The sequence below is a fragment of the Myodes glareolus genome, chromosome 9 (assembly GCF_982192425.1).
Source record: "Myodes glareolus chromosome 9, mMyoGla1.1, whole genome shotgun sequence".
NCBI lineage: Eukaryota > Metazoa > Chordata > Mammalia > Rodentia > Cricetidae > Myodes > Myodes glareolus.
In genome coordinates, this window is record NC_142034.1 from 66,443,498 (window position 1) to 66,456,537 (window position 13,040).

General features: G+C 44.2%; 1 protein-coding gene across 7 annotated transcripts in view; it reads left to right on the plus strand.

Annotated features, from left to right (window-relative positions):
* Gemin5 (gem nuclear organelle associated protein 5) overlaps positions 1 to 13,040 on the plus strand; it is a 44,018-nt gene that overhangs the window by 15,958 nt on the left and 15,020 nt on the right. For 4 of the 7 annotated variants that reach the window (XM_048437759.3, XM_048437762.3, XM_048437764.3 and 1 more), the window contains exons 10-19: positions 897 to 979; positions 2,049 to 2,185; positions 3,870 to 3,943; positions 4,385 to 4,566; positions 5,923 to 6,062; positions 6,760 to 6,931; positions 8,571 to 8,792; positions 10,498 to 10,611; positions 10,978 to 11,100; positions 12,477 to 12,575. In XM_048437759.3, the coding sequence (XP_048293716.1) occupies positions 897 to 979; positions 2,049 to 2,185; positions 3,870 to 3,943; positions 4,385 to 4,566; positions 5,923 to 6,062; positions 6,760 to 6,931; positions 8,571 to 8,792; positions 10,498 to 10,611; positions 10,978 to 11,100; positions 12,477 to 12,575 (1,346 nt within the window). The remainder of the gene's footprint in view (positions 1 to 896; positions 980 to 2,048; positions 2,186 to 3,869; positions 3,944 to 4,384; positions 4,567 to 5,922; positions 6,063 to 6,759; positions 6,932 to 8,570; positions 8,793 to 10,497; positions 10,612 to 10,977; positions 11,101 to 12,476; positions 12,576 to 13,040) is intronic. The other 3 variants (XM_048437761.3, XM_048437763.3, XM_048437765.3) reach the window with 1 other exon arrangement.

Sequence of the window (13,040 nt, forward strand, 5' to 3'; positions counted from 1 at the left end):
GAGCCTACATCTGTTTGACTATTTCTCCCTTTTTGCTTAAATACTGTTTCAAAGGGGTATATAGCTAAACAAAACTATGTTGATTTAAGTAGCACTAAATCGTCCCATAAGTACTCAGTCTACCAGTAGATGAGCTGTGAGCTAGGATGGAAGGTGTCACTGTTTGACGTCAGGATGGTTTATTTTGTTGCTTTGAGCCGAAGAGATTTGTGCAGTCTCTCAGTGCTGTGTGTCTGATACTTCAGTCAGTAACATGGCTCCTTCAGCACGGGTTCTGGAGTTCTAAATCTGTACCTAGACCATGATTGACACTAAAGTCATAACAGTGCTGTTTTTTCCCAAGAAGTCAAGCCTTGTCGCCCCTAAGAGCAAGACACCCTGGGATACAGTAAAAAAACTTTAAGAGATCTGCCTCCTTTCAGGGTTTACTGCAGTTTAAGAGTGTAGTGCTGGCTGGACTTGGCTTGGTGGTACACACCTCTAACCCCAGCATTCAAGAGACAGAGGCAGATGGATCTCTGAGTTCCAGGGCAGTCAGATCCACATGAGGCCCTGTCATCCCTCAGGCTGGGTGACTGGTTGTCACAGCCTCTGTACTCCTTCATAGCTACAGAAATGCTAAATTCTTGGCGTTGCTTTGCTATTAGCTCTTTAGAGAAACAGAAGTAAAAAATGATTCTAACTGGCCAGCGGGGTGGGCAGTGCGTTCAGTGCTTGTTTTAGTGGTAGATATTACATGATAAGTTTTGCTTTTTAATAACCAACTATTTGGGGCAAAATTAAATTGTTTTTTTCTAATACCAACAACTACATGTGTGGAAGGACCTTTCAGAGAAAGATGGTCTGTTTTCTAGTGGGCCTCTTTATTCAAGTCATTCTGTTCTCCCCATCCACAGACCTCCACAGATTTCAAGCACGTATCATAAGAAGACTGTGTACAGGTTGGCTTGGGGGCCACCAGTCCCCCCAATGTCACTTGGTAAGTGTCTTGAGTCATTCTTAACACACACGAGTGTGTTCTCCATTTTATTTATTTTTTTTTAATTATTTTTATTTCATGTTCAATTCGTGTTTTTGCCTGCATGTATGTCTGTATGAGGGTGTCAAATTCCCTGAAACTGGAGTTACAGACAGTTGTAAGCTGCCATGTGGGTGCTGGGAATTGAACCCAATTCCTCTGGAAGAACAACCAGTGCTCTTAACCATTGAGCCATCTCCCAAGCCTGTGTTCTCCATTTTAATTAGAGCCTGAAGGCCGTGTGTATCTCTCTGTGCGCGCACATAGGTGCACCATGTCTCCAGGAGTCTGTGTGAGCAGCAGAGGTGGATGATGTTGAAGATTAAAGGAAAAGCTTAACTCCTGCCTCCCCAGCTCTGAAGTACTGCTCTTTTTTTGAGCTGGGCCTTCCACTGCACAGAGGAACCTCAGACTGGGTGCTGGCCTTGGGTTGCTAAGGTCTCTGTCTTTCACTCCTATAGCTCTGCCCCTCCTTACTTTCCCACCCTGGCTGCTGCTGATTCCCATAAATTAATATGTCTTCTTAATATCTTTTAAAATGAGTCAGAAGTTTTTCCACGCTCTTTCCTACTCTGCTGAAGTAGCACTGGCTTTGTGTAGAGGGTTGTGTTGCAAACAGGAGATAGCTTTACAACTAAGGGCTGTGCCCTGAGACACAGCCTTGGCCATGGGAATCCTGGACTCTGTGTTCACACAAGCCGTAAGATTCTCGTTTCTGGAAGAAAAACTACATTGTCAGCTTTTATTTGAGACCATAACGTTTTCTCTGATCACATCTTTAGTGTTGATGCTCCTGAATGTCAGAAGAGCTTTTGCAGTGAACACAGTATCACAGAAGTGAACTATTTTTCCTTCTTCTCACAGCTTTCCAGATTGGTAGGAGGGTGGCTTTTCCACAGCATGTTAGATCTTTCCCCACCCACAGCTGGGAAATAAAGCCGATGTTAACCGTGGTGTGCTGTGCTAATGCTGTAGCTATGGAAGCAGCTACCCCGGTAAAGTGAGAAACTCAGGTGTCTTTCCTTCATAGGAGGGGAAGGAGACAGGCCTTCCCTCACCTTGTACAGCTGTGGAGGGGAAGGCATTGTGCTGCAACATAACCCCTGGAAGCTCAGCGGAGAGGCCTTCAACATCAACAAGCTTGTGAGGGACACCAATTCCATCAGAGTGAGTTCAGTGGGCTGGGGTCCACTCAGCTTCCTTTGGTTTTTCTTACTCAGGGCCTTCTGTAGATGCCTGTCATGCTTAGCCAGAATGCTCAGATAGTTGATAAAGCTATTGGTGAATTTGTGGGTTGCCTGTTAGACCATAGAGATATTTATCATTGAGTAAAGCAAAGAACTGTATGGGACACTTAATTGCAATAGTAAGATAAAAAAAAAAATCTTCCTCATCTTCACAGTAAAGCATCCTTTTGATTTGGTTTGTTTGGGTTTGGGGTTTTGGGGGGGGTTTGTTTGGTTGGTGGTTTGGTTTGGTTTTTGAGACAGGGTTCACCATATATAGTCCTGACTGTCCTGGAGCTCACTGTGTCTTACCTAGCTGCCTCTCCTTTGCTTCTCAAGTGCTGGAGGAAAGGTGTGCATCCTTTTGAGGCTAGCTTTCCAGCTAGTAGCGCCCTGTTGGCAATGGTGTCCTCAGGCCTTGTCTGCTGTTTTCTTGCGATATGGAGACTTCATATTAACCCAGGCTGGCTTCCTGCTCCTCCTTCCTCAGGTGCTAGGTTGCAAGGCTGTGTTCACAGAGTCACACATGCACAGCAATACAAAACATTCTCTTGGGACCTTTGCCTAGATCTCACATCTAAACACATTTGCTTTGACTTTGTATCATTGTATTTTATGACTCTATTATTTTATCTTTCTTTTTTGAGACAGGATCAAACATAACTCAGGCTGGCCTCAAGCTTGGTTCCTGCCTCTACCCTCCAGGTGCTAGCATGACAGGTGTGCTCCACAGTGCCTGGCTTCTACAGGTGTCCTTAAGTCAAATCATAAATATTGAGATTTCCTTACCCTTGCAAATGAGCAGTTTTCATTGCTGCTTTTCATTTTTTGTATGCCTACCACAGGTAACATGATCATAAATCATATGCGATTGTATTCTTTCATTTTCTCCAATGTTGTCTGTGTGTTAACATACAGTAATGAGCAAAATTCCTGTCCTCACAAGGTTTTAGCTGAGTGACAGCTGAGTTTCTGTATTAGAGTTCAAATGAGGATTCTGTACAGGAGATAGAAATTTGGAATCTCTTCACATAAATGACTTTGAAAAAGCCGTGGGTGGGTAATAGAGTAAACAAAAGAAACAAGTAAGAAAAATAGGGTCATGGGGCCAATGACATGCACAGCAGGTGAAAGTGATTGCCACCCAGCCTGACTACCTGAGTTCTACATAAAGGTGGAAGGAGAGATTCTGATCACAGAGCTGTCTTCAGATTTCTACACACACACATAATAAACATATTTTTAAGAAAAGGAAGCAAACAGGCAAGATCCTGACAGGCCCTGTGTAACAGCTGTTTTGATTTCTAACAGTATACTTGTGGGGAAATGCTGGGGAATGTGCCTTTTGCTAAGGGGACTGTCTTTTGGTTAGCGTATATTCTGTAAGGTGAAAGGCTGCAGATAGTACTTCCTGGCCTCTGTTCCATTTAAGAAGCTGCAGTCAGAGTACTTGTTCTCAGTAACTCTTTGGCTGAATGTGGTGTTATTCTAGAAAACTGCCCTTCAAAATTAGAACATGCTTTAACTCCAGGGATTTTTTTTTTCCCACATGATGTCATTGAATTATAAGATGAAGAGCAGAAAGATGTTTTTTACACCCGTGCCTTGCTTGTTCTACTTTCTAGTATAAACTGCCTGTGCACACAGAGATCAGCTGGAAAGGAGATGGCAAGGTCATGGCTCTGGGCAATGAAGATGGGTGAGTGTGTCCTTTACAAAAAGTTGTAATATTGTAGCATTCACTAGATGGCCAAGGCTTTCTGCAGTGCCTAGTGGCAGTCCCATTGTGTTCTGTGTCACTGTGGACATCCTCAGCTCATCTGGACTCTGTATCTCTGTGAAGACAGACTGTTTGAATCTTGACAGCTCATTGACAGTGTCTGACTACACTGTGTTGGCTGTTGGAGTCTCACTGTGATTAGCCCATTGTTCACTATAGTCACAGCCCTTTTTCATAATTAGTTCATAATTCTCTCAACTCCACCTCCACCCTGAACCAGTTCCTGGTTCCTGTGAGAGAAGGACCTCTGCCAGGGGTAGAGTGCCATGCTTTCTTTCTCACCTTCCCTGGACTGAGGGAAGAAGGGGAGGGCTTGTAACTTGATTGGCTTTCATTCTCATCTGCTGTGTCTTGTTCTAGGTCAATAGAAATATTCCAAGTTCCCAACTTGAAACTACTCTGCACCATCCAGCAGCACCACAAACTGGTGAATGCCATAGTCTGGCACCATGAGCACGGCAGCCGTCCAGAGCTGAGCTGCCTCATAGCTTCTGGCTCCAACAATGCAGTCATCTACGTGCACAATTTGAGAACTGTTCTAGGTAACACTGACCTCTGTGCTGGGATGATGCAGAACTTCAGGCTACTTCAGGGACATACCTGTAGCCGAGGATGACCTGGAACCCCATCCTGCCTGTGCCTTCTAAGCTCTGGGATTGCAACCTTGCACTTCCATGTCCAACTGTAATCTGGGATTCTATACCTAGGGGAAGATCCTTTAAAATGAAGGTGAAATTATAGACTTTACAAATAGATTTTTTTTTTAAGATGAGAGAATTTGTCACCAGTGGAACAGACCGTATTACTAAAAATGTTGGATTTCTTCAGGTAAAGGAATTGATAGTGACTAGAAAAACAGAACAGTTGTTCAGTCACTGTTCCTGCAGTTTTATCTGGTATTTTCTCATGAATAGCTTCAGATGATCTGTTACTACCTAGAATACCATTAAGCACAGGTATGTCCAGAGGGAGGTGCTCTTATGTTGGCCTTTATCTACACACCTCCTATGGTAACCTGCCTGGGGGCCCTGTTAGTGAGCTACATTGTATTTTTATCTGTACTTTTGGGCTTGTATCATTTCCTTCCCTTTTCTCCCTCCAAATCCTTCCTTGTACGTCCCTCAACTCTCTTTCAAATTCATGTACTCTTTTTTTTAATTGTTGTTGCACATATGTGTTCCTAAACATAAATGCAACATTTCCAGTCCGTTTAATGTTATTTATAGGTATATGTTTTTAGAGTTGACAATTTGATATTAGATAACCAGTTGATGTAAAATTCCCTGAGAGAAGACTGTTTCTCCGTTCCTCAGTATTCTTAGTTGCCTTTAGTTCTTTGGTTAGTGTTGAGGCCTTATAAGATTTGTCCCTTCTACATTAGTCTATTGGTGTCCTATTTGTTCATGTTTGGGTAGCCATACTTTTGAAACTTTATAGTCTTTTCAAGGAGACACAATCTCATGGCAGATTCCCTGATCTTCAGCTCTTTTTTGTTATTGTTTGTTTGTTTTTAAGATTTATTATGTATACAGTGTTCTGTTTGCACAGCATAAGAGGGCACCAGATAGATGGTTGTAGGCCACTATGTAGTTGCTGGGAATTGAACTCAGAACCTCCCATTCTGTGACTCTTATAATCTAGCAAGCTATAGTAAGCTACATTCTTTTCTTTCTTTTTTGTTTTGTTTGGGTTTTTTTGGGGGGTGGGTGGGTAAGACAGGGTTTCTCTATGTAACAGTTCTGGCTGTCCTGGAACTCACTCTGTATACCAAACTGGCCTTGAACTCTGAGATTTGCTTGCCTCTGCCTCCCAAGTGCTGGAATTAAAGGTGTGCCACCACCACCCAGCTAAGCTACATTCTGGGGCTGTTGATGTGACTTCTTTCCCTTGCCTTCTAGAGAGCAATCCTGAGTCTCCAGTAACCATCACAGAGCCTTTCCGGACCCTCTCAGGACACACAGCCAAGGTTACCAGTCTGGCGTGGAGCCCTCATCATGATGGAAGGCTGGTATCTGCTTGCTATGATGGCACAGCTCAGGTACTGTGCGTCCTTGAGCCTGACTTACTTGGTGTTGGGGAGGGGTGGTAAGGGGTTGGTTTTTCTAAGCAGGGTTTCTCTGTAACAGCCATAACTGTTCTGGAATGACTTATTGTAACTTAAACTTTCTCTTCTTCCCTCTCAGTTTTGGGTTGTTTTCATTCCCCTCCTGTCTACAGAAGGGCTGTCTGAGCTAGAAGACGTAGTTCCATCATAGCCCTTGACTAATAGTCAGTGTGCTGGACCCAAGTGGCCCCAAAAGTGTCTTTCAACCAAACCAACATAAAGATTTTAGCTAATTGTAGATACTCTTTTTGTTGTTGTTTGGGCTTTTACTGCAGGGTTTTGCTATACAAGGCAAGCTGTCCTCAAACTCTCTATATTTTGATTTCGTTTGTTTAATAACATTGGGGGGGGGGCAGTAAAACTTACAGGAGTTGGTGCTCTCCTTCCATCATGTAGGTCCTAGGGATTGAATTCAGGTCATCAGAGTTGGCAGCAAGGGCCTTTTCCACTGAGCCATCTCACTATCCTGTCCTCAAAGCTTTAATCCTTTTGCTTCAACCATTTGTGCTAGAACTACAGGTGTGGGCCACATGAGATTGTGTTGTCACATGAATGCATTAGGTACCTTGCAAATCATGTGAAAATTAAAGGCCTACAATTGTTTGTTGTATCATACTAATGTTGGTTCTAGGTATGGGATGCCCTCCGGGAAGAGCCTCTGTTCAATTTCCGAGGACATCAAGGCCGGCTGCTATGTGTGGCGTGGTCCCCAGTGGACCCAGAATGCATCTACTCGGGTGCAGATGACTTCTGTGTATACAGGTGGCTAACCTCCATGCAGGACCATTCCCGGCCTCCTCAAGGTTGGTCAGGATGAGATTATGGGATCCCTTTTTCTCTGCGTCAGTAATTGTTGCTCTGACCCTACCAAGCATCATCCATCACTGTGAAATTGTAACAAGTGTGGCTGTGCTCTTCCTAGGGCTGTTAACCCTCATTATTCACTAGGAGGGAATTAGGAGTGAAAGCACCTACATCTTATGCCAGAAAGAAAGGGTGTGCTCAAAGAACTGAGATACTTCAGAAGTATGGGGAGCAGCTTGAAGGGTCCCTGGCTAAACAAAAAGGGGGGCTATTGACAGGAGGGGCCAGCAAGGTGTCTGCAAGTGGGGGGATTAGTCAGGATTCTCTAAAGGAACAGAACTGATACAATGGCACACACACATGTGACTTATTAGAGTGGCTGGCAAGCTGTGTTTTGGGTAGTTCAACAATGGTTGTCTCCAGATGGAAAGACCAAAAATCCAGTAGTTATTCGGTCCATTCCACAAGACCAGATGTCTACCAATTCCACATCTGGTGCTGGAGTGTGGAAAAATTTCTGGAGAATTGCTGGTCTTCAATCTGTGCTGTAATCCTAAAGGAGTAGGTTCTAATACTGACAAGAGTGAGGGCAGCCAGGCAAAAGGTAAAGGCTTCCTTTTCCATGTCCTTTTATATAGGATGCCACCAAAAGATGGACCAGATTTTAATGTAAAAGATACTCAAATTAGCTTTGTCTTGGTCAGAAACTGGACACAGTTCAAATGCTAATGAACATATGAGTGTATCCTTACAGAGGAAATATTCATAGGCATAAGAAGGAAGTTGTAGGCTACCCATGTGTACAGGCCTGCTTCAACCCCCTGAACAGAAACAAAGCGGCTACTGATAAACGCAGCAAAGTTGATGAGTTTCTAACAGATCACACTGAGCAGAAGCAGCCAGGCACAGGGTTTGTACTGTTTCTGTGAAACCCTAGAGCAGCTGAAACTCAGACTGGTGACAGGTTGTCTGCAGGGCAGGTGGGATCTGGTCTGTGCTGGGAATGCCGGGTTCTGGTACTTTGAATCTGTCAAAAACAGTTGAGATGTGAAAAAATGACAAATTGACTGAAGGAAATGATAAAAGCTTTAAGGAAGAAAGAGGGTAGTGCTGGATGCTGCAAACTAGTCAGTGCCAGGTGCGGGGCAAGTGTGCTTTCAGGTACCAGGATCACATAGGTCTCTCCTGAGAACCAGTTCTGTCCAGCCGAGATTCCAACCAAGGAAGTCACAAGTGCCCACACAGCGGCACAGTGGCAGTCCCAGTCAGGGATCTGATGGTGAAACTAGGGAGTCCAGAAGTGTGGTAATGGACAACAGACACTGTCAGGACACCCTCTGATCATATAATTAAAATAACCAAAGAACATATAAAAATCATGTACTGTCTACCTCCCAGGTACCCTGGAGGAGCAGTGTCTCTACGACCAGTTGAAAATGCAGTCTGCATCCCTTAAAAAGTGTGGGCAGACATGAGTGGAATTCCCAGGGGCTGACTGCTGATGGGGGTGTAGCTGTGAAGGCAGGGGATGTGTAAAGACTGTCAGAAGAGTGGTGTATGATTCGGGAGGACTTTGCCAGGATGCTTCTGGCCCACAGTGTGTATTTTAGTCTATGATTTTTATTGTGGTCTTTGTAGGAAAAAAATGTATTGAACTAGAAAAAAAACGGCTCTCTCAGCCTAAGCCAAAGCTTAAAAAGAAGAAAAAACCCACCCTGCGACTACCTGTAAAGCAAGATTCATCCATTGTCACTGAAGATGAGAGTTCGAGGGAGACCTCGGGACCTGTTGAGAATGGTGTGTCGGACCAGGATGGTGAGGAGGAAGCCCAGGAGCCAGAGCTGCCACCATCTCCAGTAGGTAGGTGCTTCTAAAACACCCGTCTCACTGGTGTATTGATGTGGCAGGTCTTCCTCTATGTATTTTCTGCATCAACTGAGACTTTGCATATGTGGTATGTTGTTTAAAAGGGTTTCGTTCAGTTTTTAATATTGATTTTTGTTTCATGTGTATGACTGTTTTGCCTGCAACTATGCCCGTGTACCACAAGAGTGCTCATGGAGTCCAGAAGAGAGCATTGGACTCCCTAAAACTGGAATTATGGGTGTGGGGAACTGAATCCAGGTCCTCTGCAAGAACAGCCAGTGCTCTTAACCTCTAGCCACCTCTCCATATCTTTAAAAGGTTAAGTCTAAATGCCGCCTTATTTGTTGTTGTTGTTGTTATTGTTTTTATTGAGCTATTAAATGCCACTCTGAAGTGTTACAAGAGTTGTAGTACATGATTGGGGAGGAGTCAGTAGTACACAGAGAAGCTTCAGCTGTTCAGGGGCACAGTGAGACAGGGCAGTGTGCATAGGCACAGTGAGACAGGGCAGTGTGCATAGGCACAGTGAGACAGGGCAGTGTGCATAGGCACAGTGAGACAGGGCAGTGTGCATAGGCACAGTGAGACAGGGCAGTGTGCATAGGCACAGTGAGACAGGGCAATGTGCATAGGCACACTGAGTGGAGAGGAGGACACATCTGTGTCCCTTTAACAGCTGACCTTTAAACGTTTCAACTTATATGGAACGGTAAGTTTCCCCTGCAGCAGATGGTATCTTAATCACTGTTGTGTTGCTGTAAAGAGACACCAAGACCAAGGCAAGTCCTATTTAAAACAAGACAAAACATTTAATTGGGGCCGAGTGACTCAAGTGCTTGCTGCACCGTCCTGGGTTTGATTCTGGAACCCATGGAAAGATGGAAGATGAGACCTGACTCCAAAGAATTATCCGGACCCCCACATACATGACAGAGCACATACAGTGATAATGATTTTAAATTCCTTTGTATCATAAGGGCTACACAAAGTGTCCTGTGCTTCTATTGGTTAGAAAACAGTTTGTGTGCTTAGGATTGTGACTGCCACATATACCTGCTGTTTTCTGTGATTGAGGCCTTTTCCTGTTTGTACAGTGAAGCTTAAGTTCCCTAACAAGTGACTCGCCATGTAAGCAGGGTGTCCAGGTCAAATGTCAGAGTTCTGAATAACAACCTTAGAGACTCCCGTGCAGCAGGTGAGACTTGAGCATCTGCACTGCTTGTCCATGGCACAGTGTCTGGAATTGCATTGCTGAGCCTGGGAATGCTGAGTTTTGGTTTTTGGTTTTTGTTTGGCTTTTTTGTTTTGTTTTGTTTTTCCTTCAAGACAGGAAGTGTATAATAGCCCTAGCTGTCTTGAGGCTAGCTCTTGAGGACCAGGGTGGCCTTGAACTCACAGAGACCCACCTTCCTTTGCCTCCTGAGGGCTGGAATTAAAGGCACACACCACCACAGCCTAACTCACCTGTTAATGCTCTTACAGCAACAACTAGACTCGACAGTGTGTTTTGAAACAGGGTCTCACTCTGTAACCACAGTTGATTGTCCTGGGACTCACAGTGTAGCCTAGGCTTGCCTCAACCTATAGTGATCCTGCATTAGTATCCAGAATGCTGAGGTTACAAGGCGTAAGTTCCCTTGCCTGCTGCCTTTCTATAACGTTCTTGTCTCAAACCTTTTCTGTTCTTTTTCCCTTGTAGTTTCTGGTGAAGCTGTTTCCTGCATTGCTGTTTCCTTAGGTGTTGAAAAGTCAAAAGTCACAGTTAATAGCAAAGCCACCTCACTGAAAAAGGAGCCACCCAAAGAGAAGCCAGGTCAGTATCTTCCATGAGTACATTTTACCAGGCATTTCTAAGACCTCTGTGCCCACGAGAAAGCCTTTTGTGTAAGCATGGGATGTTCGGATTATGCTGTTGGAGATTATGCTGTTGTTTTTTTTTTAATCACATTGCTTAGCACTTGAAATGTCTTACAGTTGTTGGTACCACTTGTGAATGTTAACAAGAGCATTTTGCATGTTTTTTGACTATGCACCAGCCAGCAAGGTATAAAAGCTGCTGTCAGGGAGTGGCTTATTCCGTGCCACCCTCCTATAGGCCACACCCACACTGCCCGCATTTGCGTTCCTTCAACTCTGTCTGTGCTGTTTTTCTAAAATTATTGCTGTTGTTTCATTTCAGAAGCCTTACTCAAGAAAAGGAAGGCTCGCTCCATGCTCCCCCTGAGCACAAGCTTAGACCACAGGTCCAAAGAGGAACTCCATCGAGACTGTTTGGTACTAGCAACTGCAACACATGCCAAAGGTACCAAGCACTGCTCCTTGCACCTGTGCTCTCACAGTTGATGATGGTGCTGTGTGTTAAGTAAATGAGCAGGTGTCTAAGATTACTACTGCCTGGACTTTTTTCCCAGCTTCCCTATCTTTGACCTCCCTGCCCTACTGCCATGCCCCTATCTTGCCGCCACTGCTCCCAGTATCCCATCTGTCGCTGTTACCCAGCCGGCCATCTTTGAGCCACATTTGGCAAGGCACCTACACATCTGTTTTTCAGTCTATCAGTGTCTTTAGGTTTAAAAAAAAAAATCCTCACTAGAGATGCTCCGTACTTTAACGTATTTGATGGTGTTTTATTTTATTTTATTATTTTTTTTCAAAGTTTATTAAATTATAAAAGTTTCCATTTCCGCCCCTCCTCCCAACACCCTCCCACTCCCCCCACTCCCTGGTATTTTATTTTTTAAATGATTATTGGTTTTGTTTGCTTGTCACAGCCCAATATTTTGGTGTTTTTATTATGAATTTGATGTGTTGAAAAAATAACAGTTTTTAAAAAATCTTAAAGAGAGTGAGTTCCCCTGCTCACTCCACCACTGTTTTCTCTCGTGCTTGTTATAGGTATGACTTGTTTTGGGAATTTTGAGGTGATCTAGAGTCTCCTTGGCTAACAGTAGCTAAACTTACTGGAAATTAAGGATTTTTTACATTCTCAGGTGGGGTGGGTACTCTGAATGGAACCCAGGGCCTTGCACATGCTAGGCAAGTCCTCTATCATTAAGCCATACATAAACATAATTTGACTGTTGTAGTTTTGGTTGGTTGATTGGTTGGTTAGTTTTTCAAGATAGGGTTTCTCAGCTGGACAGTGGTGGCACACGCCTTTAATCCCAGCACTCGGTAGGCAGAGGCAGGCAGATCTCTGTGAGTTCGAGGCCAGCCTGGTCTACAAGAGCTAGTTCCAGGACAGGCTCCAAAGCTACAGAGACAGGGTTTTTCTGTGTAACAGTCCTGACTGTTCTGGAACTCTCTTTGTAGACCAGACTGCCTCCTGAGTGTTGAGATAAAGGTGCACACCTGTGTGCTCGATTCCTAGAGGATTCTTAATACACTCTGGTTAATCTTTTAACAGAAATTTAAATGTTGAATTTGGAATCCTCTTATAGTATTTTTCCCTCAAGCTTTTGTCAGCACAAATTACAAAATGGTATTGACTCATTGGATTCTTCCCAAGCTGACTTTTAAAAGCTCCAAACTGTTTCTGTCACTAGCAGGAGGTACAGGGTAGAGTGAATGAGGACCTGAAATGTGGATTTTTTTTATCTCTGAAGTAGGTGTTGGGGCATGTGTCCAGAGATTACTGGACAGAAAGCTGTAGCTGTGACTTTTTCCATCTTAAATTAGCAGAGCTAAATGAAGATGTGTCTGCTGACCTTGAAGAGCGATTCCACTTGGGCCTCTTCACAGACAGGGCTACTCTGTACAGGATGATGGAAACAGAAGGTGAGGCCTGCTCAGTCTATGTAGTCCTCTCTCTCACTCACTCTCCCTAATTTTGACACATGCCTCTATGTGGCTGCCAGCCTGTGCATTGCCATCTTGGCTACTCCCGTATGTCCTTTATGTGGTCATCAGACTCCAAACGGTAGCCTCTAACTGGTGCAATGCTCTTGAGGACCACTGGTGACAGTGGCCTGGCAGGCTCCAGCCCCATACATATATGTTGGGCTTGGTCCATGGCTCAGATCTATAATCCTAGCACTCTGGAGGCTAAAGCAGCAGCATCACAAGATTGAGGCCATCCTGTATGTCCATCTCATGAGTTCTAGGGCAACCTGAGCTATGAGGAGACTTTGTCTTTAAAAAAAATAAATAAATAAAATAAAATAAAAAGCTAGGGAGCAGAGGGATGGCTCAGCAGGTAAAAGTGCAGTCCTGACTGAGTCCAATCAGAGCATGCATAGCCTG